At 40.9% G+C, this 15,038-nt stretch overlaps 1 protein-coding gene across 2 annotated transcripts in view; it reads right to left on the reverse strand.

The window, feature by feature from the left end:
• Positions 1 to 3,367: 3,367 nt before the first annotated feature.
• The window catches only part of RNF144B (ring finger protein 144B), a 54,948-nt gene continuing 43,277 nt past the window's right edge, over positions 3,368 to 15,038 (reverse strand). For both annotated transcript variants that reach the window (XM_069957940.1, XM_069957941.1), the window contains exons 5-8: positions 14,713 to 14,917; positions 10,367 to 10,511; positions 6,151 to 6,240; positions 3,368 to 4,791 (exon numbers count right to left, since the gene is read on the reverse strand). In XM_069957940.1, coding sequence (XP_069814041.1) covers positions 4,648 to 4,791; positions 6,151 to 6,240; positions 10,367 to 10,511; positions 14,713 to 14,917 — 584 coding nt within the window. In that variant the 3' untranslated portion in view covers positions 3,368 to 4,647. The remainder of the gene's footprint in view (positions 4,792 to 6,150; positions 6,241 to 10,366; positions 10,512 to 14,712; positions 14,918 to 15,038) is intronic.

The raw sequence follows: 15,038 nt of genomic DNA on the forward strand, positions 1-15,038 counted from the left end.
TATGGGTCTGTGTGATGTGTCATTTTTTGCGCCATGATCTTTACTTTCTATCGGTACCTTGATTGCGCATATGCGACTTTTTGATTGCTTTTTATTACAATTTTTCTGGATTTAATGCGACCAAAAATGCGATTTTGCACTTCAGAATTTTTTTGCGCTTGCACAGTTTACAGTGAGGGATCACAAATTAAATACATTAATATTTCAGGCGATTACGCACGCAGCGATACCAAACATGTTTGTTTGTTTATTTATAAAATGGGAAAAGGGGGGTCATTTGGACTTTTATTAGGGGAGGGGGTTATTTATTAATAAAAACATTTTATTCTTTTTTCACATACTGTAATTAGAAGCCCCCTGGGGAACTTCTATATACACAGCACTGATCTCCCATTGAGATCAATGCTGTGTATATAACAGAGCACTGATCCATCAGATCGGTGCTCTATTATAATGGTCTGCTGCAGACCATCTACATGGATTGCAGAGCCGGGATCAGCTCATTCCGACGCTGAGCCCCAGCTGTCTCAATACAACGGATCTCCCCTCCACGATCGCATCGCGGGGGGGGGGGGGGGGGGAGATCTCCCACTAGACACCAGGGACAGCTTTGACAGCTGCATTTGAATAGTTAATTAGCAGTCCATGGCGGCTAATACCCGCGGTCCCTGGCTGCACATAGCAACCAGGGACCTGACATGTGTCGTTAAGGGGTTAACTTATTTAAGTGCTGTAAGCGAATGTTCTTAGGTTAAGCCATACCTGCCCAGTATAATGTTACTGTGTGCATAAGTACGGACAAAAATACAAAAAGTGCAACAGCAACCCACAGGTGCAGTTGCTTACCATATATACTCCTCCCAGTGTACACATGATAAAAACCTGCTCTGTAGATGTCCTCAGAGACATAGTTTGCCAAGATCCTCATTTTTTAATATGTACAGAGCAAGTTTTTATCATGTGTACATTGGCAGGAGTATATATGGTAAGCCCTTGCACCTGTGGGTTGCTGTTGCACTTTGTGTATTTTTGTCTGTACTTAAGCCACAAGCGGCGTGTAACCTGCAGTGAGAACAGAGACAAATAGGTGCTGCCAATTTTTTCTTTTATTTCTGTTGACGGTGGGGTGTGTGGCTACCTCTATTTGGCTTGCTCTCCACCCATGTTCCAAGGGTGCTATAAAAAAAAAATAACAACTTTCTGCCCAGTTGTAGGCTTGTTCAGCCCAGGAGAGGCCATTGCTAGTGAGAAAATGCTAGAGTAGGGACCATGTCTCTGAGGACACCTTAAAGGGAACCTGTCACCCCCCGTGCCGGGGTGACAGGTTCCCGACCCCCCGTTAGAGACCCCTATACTTACCTCATCCCGCCGGGTCCCGCTTCTGAAGATGGTCGGGTCCCGGAGATCTCAGCCGCTGCAGCCCGGCGCGCGCGCTGACAGATGAGTCCAACACCCATAGAGAATGACGGAGCGCTGGACTCTCCTGTCATTCTCTATGGGTGTTGGACTCATCTCTCAGCGCGCGCACCGGGCTGCAGCGGCTGAGATCTCCGGGACCCGACCATCTTCAGAAGCGGGACCCGGCGCGATGAGGTAAGTATAGGGGTCTCTAACGGGGTCGGGAACCTGTCACCCCGGCACGGGGGGTGACAGGTTCCCTTTAACGTGGTGGCATGGTACACTCTGATCAAAATAATCAAGATCCTCATTTTTCAATATCTACAGAGCAGGTTTTTATCGTGTGTACACTGGGAGGAGTGTATATATGGTAAGATCTTGCACCTGTGGGTTGCTGTTCCACTTTTTGTATTTTTGTCTGTACTTAACCCGCAAGCAGCATGCAACCTGCAGTGTGAACAGCGGCATACAGGTGCTGCCAATTTTTGCTTTTCTTTCTTGCTTTCCTATCACTGTACATTGTGATCAGGGTGACTGTTAAAAACATTATAATCATTTTAATATTCATTATTACACATTGATATTTTTTTATCATTACATGAGGGTCAGGGTGACCAATATAAATCTTAATACTGCAGCTTATGTTGCCAAAGGGAACTGACATTCTGACATCCATGGGGAGGTGAGAGTTGCAACTCAAAAACTTTGCTTACATGTTTTGTAAATTGTGCAGTCTGCCCCCCCCCCCCCAGCCATGTGTCAAATTGGCATGGCTTAAGAGTGTGTGTGCCCTAAGATTGCGACGCCCGTCTCTCCTCCCTGCTCATATCATCATTAGGAATGCCTCCGGGCACCTTTCCGTATCTCAGGACTACAATCTCACATTCTCTTCCCCTGATTCCCCCCCCCCCCCACCAGCCCAGAAACTTGCCTGTCCTGACAGGAACCTTAAAGGGGTTGTCCAGCGAAAAACTTTTTCTTTCAAATCAACTGGCGTCAGAAGTAAATTACAAATCTATATAACTTTCTATCAAAAAATCTCAAGTCTTCCCATACTTATTAGCTACTGTATGTCATGCAGGAAGTGTTGTTTTATTTTCAGTCTGACACAGTGCTCTCTGCTGCCACCTTTGGCCGAGATAGGAACACTGTCTCGGTTTTCTATGAATCCCCATAGAAAACCTCTCCTGCTCTAGACAGTTCCTGTCTCAGCCAGAGATGTCAGCAGAGAGCACTGTGTCAGACTGAAAATAAAACAACATTTCCTGCATGACATACAGGAGTACAGTAAGACTTGAGATTTTTTTAATAGTAGTAAGTTACAAATCTATATAACTTTCTGATACCAGTTAATTTGATAGAAAAAGTTTTTTGCTGGACAACCCCTTTAAACACCACGGCATTCAAACACTCTCAGACTCCCTTGTATCACTCTCCACCATATCTTTTTTCAATGATACAGATGCAAGTACCACTTGCATCTGTGTTGTTGCAACACTTTTATGCCAATGACACTCAAATCTATCTCTGGTCTCTGTGCAGCCCAAACTGCTGGGGGACAAGAGGCACAACTGTAATTTTTCTGATTTGCGCTAAATGCAGGGTAATGCAGAAACACAGTTTTCGCCCCCTAGCTATTAAAGGCCCAAAGCAATTGGCTAGTTTACCCCCTAACACCGACCCTAGTCGATTAATAGTTCGAGTATATATAAATATAATGCAGTACATTTGTTTTCTCATTTATATAACTTTAGTAATTTTCACAGTGTATCAGGCATAGTTTTGAACAAGCACACGTGTGTAGTAATGCTATTGCTTTTCCATAGTATGCCATGAAGTTTGCAAGATCCTGTGGGACAATACACAATCTGACTAGATACTGACCTGTGTTTAGTGCAGGGCTTAAAGTGAATAGATCAACTACATTTTTTTACACTTAAAGACAGATGCAGAAACATTTTTTTTTTCTACTTTTTTTTAATTTTCGTTTTTTTTTTTTTAACATTACTATGGGGGCAGCATTTACAGATATGCTTTACAGCACAACCCATGAACATAGGCGCAACGGTCTGAAGCAGACCCTAATAATATGTTTGCAATAGTTTTCTAGGCATGCTCTGTGTCTTGTACAGAGGTCATTTGACATGGGGGTGGGTGAGCTGTGAACAGTGTTTTATCAATACACTGGTGTCACCTTTTACTGGAACCCTGCCAGTGATGGGGAATCTGCTGGTAAGTGTTCTTTATAAAACATGAACTGTCCGCTTATTAGGCTTAGCATCCAGAATGAAAACTTCAACATTTTAGGATTACTTTATAAAATAGATAGTATAATAGAAATGTAGGAGGGAAAAACATTTTCTGATATATTTCTAGTAGATTACATTATGTATTAGGTCTCTTACATCTACCTCCTCTTTAAAATGGAGTTTGTAGTCGGGGTTTCAAGTCACTTCTAATCTAAAGTCAAATAGAAAGGATTTAGCTCACAGCCAAAACTTTATCCTACCCAAATACATTTTTCAGATTTGGACAAGATTAGATCAAAGCAACAAATTCCTGATATAAGGAACATTTGCAATACATTAAAACGCAAGCCTATAGCATTTCTCCACCAGTGCTGCTTTATTGTGTTAAAACTGTGATAATTTCTCTAATATACATGACATTAGCACAAATGGATTGTTTTCTTAAAAACAGCATGTATTTTTTTTTCCTTCGGTTAAATTGCTCAGGTATATTATACAATGAAAAAGCTCTGAACCCATTGCACATTTTGCAAATAAGATTTTTTTTCCCAACAAAGGAAAAATAATGAATCATATTTTAAAACTAAAATAAGTTTGGTAAAAATAACTTAGCACTGATAGAAACAAAAATCCATTTGACAGTGCTGTACTTGCAGAGAATCTGTCAGCTCTAGTTCATGATTAGAGCTGCAGACATGTAGCTCCGATCCTGACAGATTCCCTTTTATCTAGATTTCATAACAGTCTCTGAAATATAAATAGGTTTAGACAAAGTAGAGAATGAGAAATATAGAATAAAATGTCAATACACTGTATATTATATAAAACATTTTCAAAAGTAACAGTATATTGCCAAAATAGAATGCTTAAAAAAAATAACAGGTTGTCTCTTATAGTTATTGAGCCTATATAGGGCTGCTCATCCATATAACAAGTTCATGAATGGTAAATGCCTAGTGACTGATGTTTAAACTCTTTTGAGGTAACAGTTCTGTCTGAATTATGTAGTTGGTGGTGGACTTTGCTTTTTCTTCTTTCCTTTACAAGACTTGCAGACACAGCAGATTATACACGGTGATGCTAAAAGCAATAAGGGGGATGTCACAATTGCAATGATACCTAGGCCAACAAGGATACCCACAACCTAAAAAAAAAAAAAAAAAAAAAAAAAAAGAAAAGAAATGAAATATGATAAGTTGTTTTTTGTTTTAAAGGGGTTGTCCGGCGATAAAAAATTATTCACAGAATAAAACACATTACAAAGTTATACAACTTTGTAATGTATGTTATGTCTGTGAATGGCCCCGTTCCCCGTGTCCCACCACCCCAACCCGTGTACCCGGAAGTGTGGTGCGCTATACATTACCTGTCACGTACCGACCACGGTCTCCGATCGTCAGCAGTGACGTCGCCATTCACAGACATAACATACATTACAAAGTTGTATAACTTTGTAATGTGTGTTATTCTGTGAATAATTTTTTATCTCCGGACAACCCCTTTAAGAATTGCAGCTTTAGGCCATGTCAAAATACAGGATTTTTTTATCAGTATTTTGCAATCAAAACCAGCAGTGGATTGAAAACACACAGAAAGGCTATGTTCACACACTTGAAATTGAGTGGATGACCGCCATTTAATGACAAATAATTGTCATTACTATAAAATATTGGCTGTCAGCCAATGGCAGCCATCCACTTAATTTTAACAGTTTGTGTGAAAATAGCCTTTTGGTGCCTTCACACGTACTGTTTTGGGGTGGGTTCATACTGAGGAATTCTTGCAGATAATGTCCGTGGAATTCCGCTGTCTGTCTGCGGGCACGGCCACGCCTTTCCACCGGCTCCATAGACACCATTCTATGGGCCGGCGTATTCCGCTATCTGACGAAAGAAGTGAGGGTGGGTTCACACTACGGAACTTTTGCGGAAAATGTCCGCAGAATTCTGCAGTCTATCTGCGCGCCTTTCCGCCGGCTCCATAGACACCTTTCTATGGGCCGGCGTATTCCGCTATTCGCCGAAAGTAGTGACATGTCACTTCTTTCGGCGGATAGCGGAATACGCCGGCGCATAGAATGGTGTCTATGGCGTCAGAATTCCTCAGTATGAACCCACCCTTGCAGCGGATTTCCCAGACAAAATCCACATGGTACAAATAAACGCACATAATACGCTGCTGCAGAAATACATTGCCATTAAGTTACATAGTAGTCATTATTGCAGCGGATTTCATTATGAAAAACTTGCAGCGTGAAATCCGCTGATGCAGCCCCACACACATCAAAACCCCTTCACGGGAGGAATATATAGATTATATACACATTCCTACTGCACAGGGGCATCAGCAGAAGGAACGTATATTGCCATATGGCTGATGTGAAAGGGTTAATAAATGTATTTATTTTGGGGTAAAGGAAAGCATCTTGTCATTTTGATTGTGGAAGTATTTAAAAGTATGCAGAAATTACAGAGCTACCTGACACTATTTTCCCTTAAAATACCTGTGTTCTGTTCCACATAACTGATGCTCTTGAATGTCCAAGTTTATTTCTGCAAGGGCCTTTGTCATAGTGCCGTAGAAAAATATCATTCTGTAAAAACAAATATATGTGTCTCAGAAGATAAACACAGAAAGTTAAAGGGGTTTTCAGGACTTTTCAATAAACTAGCATTGCATTGACTTTGAGGTATTACTGTATATAAAATTTACAACACCCACAGTGTTCGAACGCTTACGAACTTGAACTAAAGTGCATATACAGTACAGTAGTAGTATAGTCAGTGCACCACCATCTTTCATCCTTTACAGTGCTAGGATGGGGGGACACTATACTGTAAAGGATGAGTGAAGAGTTTGTGCATTACTGTACTATGCTGGTTTTGTTGAACATTTCTGTACTGTACAGTAACGTACTGTACAGTATAGTGCTGTTCTGTCATGTACTGCAGTGATTGAACTGGGCTCTTTTCAATGCAATAAATGAGTATTGTAGTAAATATCCGTGGGTTCTGGAACCAATTAAAGCGACTCTGTACCCACAATCTGACCCTCCCAAACCACTTGTACCTTTGGATAGCTGCTTTTAATCCAAGATCTGTCCTGGGGTCCGTTCGGCAGGTGATGCAGTTATTGTCCTAAAAACAACTTTTAAACTTGCAGCCCATGCGAAACTGGAGTATCTGTGCCCTAACTTTGCACCACCCCTCTGTCCCTCCTCCCCACCCTGTTCATCATTAGGAATGCCACTGGAACATTTTCTCCATGCTGAACATTGCACAGGTGGTTAACGATCCAGCCCATGTTCTGTATTCGCACAGCTGACGGATAGGAGACAATCTGCCTGGAGCATACCTAATGATGAAGAGGGTGGGGAGGAGGGACGGAGGGGTGGTGCAAAGTTAGGGCACAGATACTCCCGTTTGGCACGGGCTGCAAGTTTAAACGTTTGTTTTTTATTGTTTTTTTTTTTAGGACAATAACTGCATACCCTGCCAAACGTACCCCAGGACAGATTTTGGATTAAAAGCAGCTTTTTCGAAGGTACAAGCGGTTTGAGGGGGGCAGATTGTGGGTACAGAGTCGCTTTAAACACATTAGCAGTATTATTATGGGAAAACACTGCTCAGTTCTCAGACTGCCTTCCTGAACCAACCAGTTCGAGAACAGAGGTATTACTGTACTTTCATTTATTTACCTCTTACAGTTTTTGTGTTTTAATGCTGGGTCACAAGACTGTGATTCCTTTATTTTCTGTAATGTCACTGTCCATTTTCCGTACCCTTCAGTAAAGGTGATGTCACAAGCTGATTTTGTCTCACCCCTTAAGGCAGCCATTTAAAGGAGACCTGGGTCTAATAACTACCTTGGCTTTGTCGCTAGTACTTCTGCCCTGCATTGCTAAAAGACTGTGTTGAGGTGTTCGGCACAGCCAGCAGATGTCAGGGGCATTTGGGGCGGGTGACACTGGAATCTGCTTTCAGCAGGACTACAAGTGACAGACCACAGGGGTCGGAAGGGGGTCACCTCTACCCTGGACAGGGGCATAATCCCCGAAGAACTCAGAGTCAACTTTACCCACATCTCCTGCACCTCAGCCATCAACGTCTTGGAAGATGGTACCAGGAGCAGGGAGTGAGAATGAGAGGACTCTGTTTAGCTGTTTTTCTGCATCCAGAGGGGGCGACTCCATGTAAAATGCAATAAAAAAAAAAAGCACATAACTCACAATTACTTCATTTTACAAAAGATGGAAAGCTATGGGTGGGCTAGTGATTAATGTAAAAATTATTTTGGCTGGAATACCCCTTTAACAGTGTCAGCAGTTTGGATCATGAATTGCAGCTGGCAGATTAACTTTTAAGGAAAAAAAAACAGTGAACACACCCACTTTATCAGGTTAAAATTGCAATTTGTGAGGTTGTTGAGGTTCCTTCTTGTGAAGTATTGTAATTAACTAAAATTCTGGTGTACGGAAACGGGCACCAAAACTGTACTGCAAAAACCAACAATAAACTGTCTAGATAGTAAATTTGTGCCGATATCATATTTAAGTACAGACCTACAATTTATAATAAACTCTTGGCTTTGTCCTCTCCATGATGACTGACTAAAAATATACACCTATAGTTCAAGTCGACAAAGTACAGTATGTTGTTACAGGTCCACATATAGTGGGGATAATCAAGAACTGTCTAATTCTCAAAAAGTGGAAAAGTACACAGTGTGAGAATGTGCCAGATTTTTTAAATTGACTCGTGCTGCTTGAATATCTGGCACATCTTTACATTGTCTAGTCTTAAGGAGAAGTCCAGCGAAAATTTTATTAAATTGTTGTATTACCCTCCAAACGATATACAAATTACCAATATACACTTACTATGGTAAATGCACATAAAAGTGCTTTTTTCCCTGCACCTACTACTGCATCAAGGCTTCACTTCCTGGATAAAATGATGATGTCACGACCCGACTCCCAGAGCTGTGTGGGCTGTGGCTGCTGGAGAGGATGATGGCAGGGGGACACTGAGGGACACAGGGCACTGGAGGGACACTGAGCATCCCTCTGCCATCATCCTCTCCAGCAGCCACAGCCTGCGCAGCTCTGGGAGTCGGGTTGTCACATCACCATTTTATCCAGAAAGTAAAGCCTTGATGCAGTAGTAAGTGCAGGGAAAAAAACACTTTATAAGCATTTCCCGTTATAAGTGTATATTGGTGATTTGTATAACTTTTGGGGGGAAATACGATACTTTACTAAAAATTTTCGCCGGACTTCTCCTTCAACCTCTTAACGACGCATGACGGGTATACCCCTCATGCGGCCGTTAAGAGTAAACAGAGAGGGCTCCCGGCGTGAGCCCTCTCTGCAGCGCGGGGTCCCCGGTTGCTAAGTGCAGCCAGGGACCGCGTGTATTAGCCGCCGCGGCCGGCTAATTAACCATTCAAATGCCGCTGTCAAAGCTGACAGCTGCATTTGAACAGTGAATGTGGCCCCTCTCCCTGGTGTGTAGTGGGGGATCTCCCCCCCGCGATGCGATCGCGGCGGGGAGATCCATTGTACTGAGCCGGCCGGGGCTCAGCGTCACTCAGACGCTGTTCCCGGCTCGGCAATCTATTTAGATGGTCTGCAGCAGACCATTATAATAGAGCCATGATCTGATGGATCATTGCTCTATTATATACACAGGATTGATCTCAATGGGAGATCAGTTCTGTGTATATAGAAGTCCCCCAGGGGGCTTCATATTACTGTAAGTGAAAGTAAAAAAAAGTGTTTTTATTAATAAAAAATCCCCCCCCTAATAAAAGTCTGAATCACCCCCCTTTTCCCATTTTACAAATAAAAATAAATAAACAAACAAACAAACAAACAAACATGTTTGGTATCGCCGCGTGCGTAATCGCCCGAACTATTAATCACATTACTGATCTCGCACGATAAATGGCGTAAGCGCAAAAAAATCCCAAAGTGCAAAATTGCGCATTTTCGGTCGCATCAAATCCAGAAAAATTGTAATAAAAAGCGATCAAAAAGTCGCATATGCGCAATCAAGGTACCGATAGAAAGTAAACATCATGGCGCAAAAAATTACACCTCACTCAGCCCCATAGGCCAAAGGATAAAAGCGCTATAAGCCTGGGAATAGAGCGATTTTAAGGAACGTATATTTGTTAACAATGGTTTTAATTTTTTTACAAGCCAGATACAAGGAAAGTTATACATGTTATATATTGTTTTAATCGTAATGACTTGAGGAACATATATAACAACTAAGTTTTTCCATAGGACACACGGCGTAAAAATGAAGCCCCCCCAAAGAAAAATAATTGCGTTTTTTTTTTCAATTTCACTGCGCATATAATTTTTTTCTGGTTTTGCAGCATATTTTATGGAAAAATTCAGCCTGTCATTGCGAAGTACAATTAGTGATGGAAAAAATAAGGGCTCATGTGGGTCTGTAGGTGTAAAATGCAAGTGCTATGGCCTTTTAAGCACATGGAGGAAAAAAACGAAAACGCAAAAACGAAAGTTAGCACGGTCCTTAAAGGGTTAAGGAGAGACGAAAAAAACCTCAACATATTCTTACATAACATTAACTAAGGTTCTGCCACAAAAATATGCTCCTCCATTTGAAGGTAGCACATAATATTGTAGCTTATCAACATTAAAAATTGATAACAAAGTAGCATAGTAGTGAAAGTAGATAAATACTTACATCAAGGTTTTGTAAGCAGTACCAACAGAATGTGTGTTTGCAGTTTTTGCACATCATCTGGGCACAGCCTTCATTCCTCTCAATAAAAATATGACAAACAGGACACTGCTTGATACAAGCATCTACATCTGCACCAACAAGGACCCTGGGGAAAAAAAGTAAATTGAAACAAGCTAAATCAATGATTTCACAATGGCAACTCATAACGTCACAATTACTCTTCACTAAGCAAAGAAGAAACAATTTTGGTGCTGGACTTCCTTATGTTGATCTTGCTATTGTTGCATCTATGGATGGTCAGATCAGCAGGGCTGTGCACATGTCTCCTTTCCATGAATATGAACAGATTCTCCATGTATCAGAGACTTGCCTCCCTCTGCTCCCACACTGTCTGTTATGGTTACCCGGCTGTCGCAAGCAGTGGCCAGGCATCCAGTCTCTGCTGTGTGTTAGACTGACCAGGCCGTGTCATTAGGGGGGATTTTAAAACAAATGAATAAATATGAATTGAATACAAAGTCCTTTCATGATTTAAAGACTGCATAAAATCAAGGTAACAAAATAACAGAGTATAGACAACATTCAACTATTTATAATATGCTCTATTCTACATGGGGGCATATAACATATTTTATCAAATTTAAAGGTCATGATTTAAGATTGATTTAAGAATTAGAAAATATACAGGAATGGCTTTGATAAATGTGATTCCATCCTCCTAAACCAGAAAGACTGGTTGTGTGTGTATGTGTTAATTACTGGTTTGTTTCTACTAAACACTTTGTACTAAAATAATAATGGTGCTTTAGAACGTTCCAAGAATTCTTCTGTTCACTATTTGGCTAATCTTAGCAAACCATAGATTTATGTAACTGGAAAAAAGACATCAAGAATATTTTCAGTAAATTATATAAAGCAAGTGGAGTTTGTTTCATACTACAGGGATCCTTTTCTGGCAGTCTATAAGCTGTATATGGTCTGCCGACTACAGAACGCAGTAAAGTAGTCAGGCTGCAGCTGGAGACAGTAGAAGTTGTGAGGATTTAGAAACCCTGGAAGGTCAGTGCTGTTAGGCTTCTCTAATTTTAGAATAAATAATAATAGTAACATTATGTGAACATCAAACTTTTTGGACATGTCCTCAGTATACCACAGGATACCCCCAAAAGGTATTCCAACATATAACACATGCCTTTTTACTTTAATAGACTAAACAAAGTCTACTGGTGACTATTCAGTCACTCTCCATGCTCTGTGTAGACTACATTTAGCCTATTAAAGGGTTATTGCTATGAAACATAACTTTTGATATGTTGCTGCCCATGGTGAGACTAACAATTCCTTCCATACTTATTATCTATTCAGTCTCCTTCTCCTGGTTCTGAGCTGCTGCTTTTTGCTGAAAACACAAAATGTGTGTGAGCTTTTCTCGCTATCTCCCCCTCTCCTCCCCCTCCCTTCCGATACAGCTCATTTAAACAAATACCTAGCAGGCTTTATCTGCAACATTGAAGCTTTTTTGTAATGCTGGGAGGGTTATTCTGAGGTGAATTTGATCATTAATTCACAAAGATTAAAGGAGAAGTCCGGCAAAAAAATTTTTTTTAAGTATTGTATTGCCCCGCAAAAGTTATACAAATTACCAATATACACTGCAATATACACATGAATTGCTTTTTTCCCAGCACTTACTACTGCATCAAGGCTTCACTTCCTGGATAACGTGGTGATGTCACGACCCGACTCCCAGAGCTGTGCGGGCTGTGGCTGCTGGAGAGGATGATGACAGGGGGACACTGAGGGACACAGGGCTCTGGAGGGACACTGAGCATCCCCCTGCTATTATCCTCTCCTGCAGCCACAGCCCGCACAGCTCTGCCGATGTTTTCCTGAGATCAGAAGGAATAAACGATCGCTATAACAATCGTAATAACGACCATCGTTCTGTGTAATATGGTGAACAATTTCAGGTTAACGATAAACAATCTCGTTTGCAATCGTTTATCACTAGTCGTTAATCGTTAGAAATTGCTCCGTGTAATAGGACCCTAATGCTGCGTTTACACGTAACGATTATCGTGCAAATTTGCGCGATAACGATCGAATTTGAACGATAATTGTACGTGTAAACGCAGCGAACAATCAAACGACGAACGAGAAATCGTTTATTTTGATCTTACAACATGTTCACAAATGGTTGTTCGACGTTCGCAAAAAATTCACAGATCGTTCCGTGTAAACAGTCGATCGCCGGTTTAACCAATGTGTGAGATAGGCTTAAGCGATCGCAAAACGAATTTTCTGTACGATATGTCGTACCGTTTAAATGCTGATTGTTATGAAAAAAAAAAATGTTACTCCGACATAGTTAATCGTACGATCGGGCCAATTATCGTTTCGTGTAAACGCAGCATAAGAGTTACAAAGCACCATGGTGGTGTTCAAGGAGAGGAACAGAGGTGACCAAATGATCACTCCAGCTGCTGTATTTTAAAAGAAATTGTTTCATTATTATAGGTCCCAATATGATAGAAAGCTTCAAATCAGCAAATATATCTGTGTTCTCCAATTTTTACACACATACATATTTATGTCTGATACTGTATGTGATTTTCAGTCATATATGTCTGTAGGGACTGGTCAGAGGCCCACAACTCTGACTGGCTGGAGCCAACTACAGTGTGTACACCTGGCTGTCTGGGGCTGTCTCCAATGGGGAACCCAGGCTGGCTGGAGTCATCTACAGTGGAAACCTCTAGTGACTGGAGCCATTTACAGTGGGAAACCGTGACTATCCTAGACTCTTTAACACTATGGTGGGAACTGTACCAAACCCTGTAGGCACTAGGACCCAAAATATAACTTTTATTCACATTTCTCTAAATGGAAAAATGTTGAGAACACCTTGTTCTCAATATTATTTAATTTAAAAGATATGTGAAAAAAAGATATATTTTAGGGATGTGGTAACTTACAGAGGAATTTCACCCCCAGGCTTAGTGCCCAGAGTTTTGGTATATTAGACGCTTAACTCTGCTTTGGAACTGCACCCACTACAAATTAAATTGCATAAAATAAATGACAATCTTTCCGAACACTCACACACACCGAGTGCTCCGAAACCACCTGTATGTGTGCTCACTGATTATGGAAAAGGCATACAGCACAGTGAAGTGTAGAAGTGCTTTTCTACCCACAGGGCTGGTTGGGGCGTCATTTTTTGCACCATGATCTCTAGTTTTTATTAGTATCATAGTGGCGTAAAAGAAAAAATTTGATGGCTTTTTATAATATATAAAAAAAATATATATTAAAAAAAAAAAAAAAAAAAAAAAAAAAAAAAAAAAAATCAGCAATCCTGGTGTTTTTCCCCCCATTTTTGCCGTTCAAAGTGCAGGAACAATAATGTTATATTTTAACAGATCGGACAATTCCACACGCTACAATATGTTTAGACAATCCTGACAATATCTTAGGCTACCACAGAAGCTGCAATAAACCAGAGGAAAGCAACATGACTTAATAGAAGATGTGTGGGGGTTTGGTAGTAGGCTAATAAGAGACATAAGTGTTTAGACAAACCACTCGTAGGACCCTTGCACACTACCAAAATCGTGCAGATTAGCTCTGGCGGATTGCCCCCGCCCGCTCCTGCTTGAAGATCTGCCCGTCCCATAGGATTTATTCTATTCAGGCACATTCCGCCCTCCGCCCCAAAAAAAAGAATCGACACGTTAGTTCTATTCACGAGCAGTGGAATCCCCCAGAACATAAAATGATGGGACGGCCAAATTTTTAAGCGGGAGCGTGCACGGAATCTATCGAAGCTTATCCGCACGATTCTAGTAGTGTGCTAGTTAGTTCTTTTTACAGCTGTAAGGCTACATTGACATGTAAAAACTAGTCTGTGCTTCTGGTACACTTCAAAAAAACAGCCAAACAGTATGATCATGTCAACTACAGTGTCCTTCTGCTGATGATACATTGATTTAAATGTACCAACTATAGTCTTGAAGTGACTACTTTCGGTACATTTGCTAACACAACCATTTTTTTTGTGTGTGTGGGACTTATGTGGGCCACATGTATTTTTGACTCCTGCATAAAACAGTATACGCTAACAAATGTACCCAACCCAATCATTTCTAGACTATACGTGGTACATTGACATCAAAGTATCCAGTAGTATAAACAGTCAGCCAGTTTCTTCTGTGTGCATACCACAAGCATAGGGTATTTTTAGATGCAAGCATAGCCCAAACATGGTGTCATGTTTATCAAGGCATAGAACAAAAAAATTTCTAATTACTTTATCATTATATTAAACCTGATTGAAATCAAGTTACCCTTTTTCAGGTTGCACAGCTACTGGCTGCTTTTCTTGACACACATGTTCAGGGTGCCAGTTCCTTTTGCATGCAGAACAAAATTTTATATGGCAAACATTGCAGTCCACTGACACAGGCACACCAGAATCACTCAACTCTACTTGGCATACTGTTTGGCAGTCTGCAGTAGGGCACCACGTTCGGCAAGGATCAATATGAACTTCTGAAAAAGAATAGCCAGAAAATAAACTTTTACCATAGACCATGTAAATGTCATTCACATAGACATAACACACTCTAGATAATAGCATGCTTACGGTGAAAGACATGTATGTTCATTATAG

Source organism: Dendropsophus ebraccatus, chromosome 2 (assembly GCF_027789765.1).
Source record: "Dendropsophus ebraccatus isolate aDenEbr1 chromosome 2, aDenEbr1.pat, whole genome shotgun sequence".
In the NCBI taxonomy this organism is placed as follows: domain Eukaryota; kingdom Metazoa; phylum Chordata; class Amphibia; order Anura; family Hylidae; genus Dendropsophus; species Dendropsophus ebraccatus.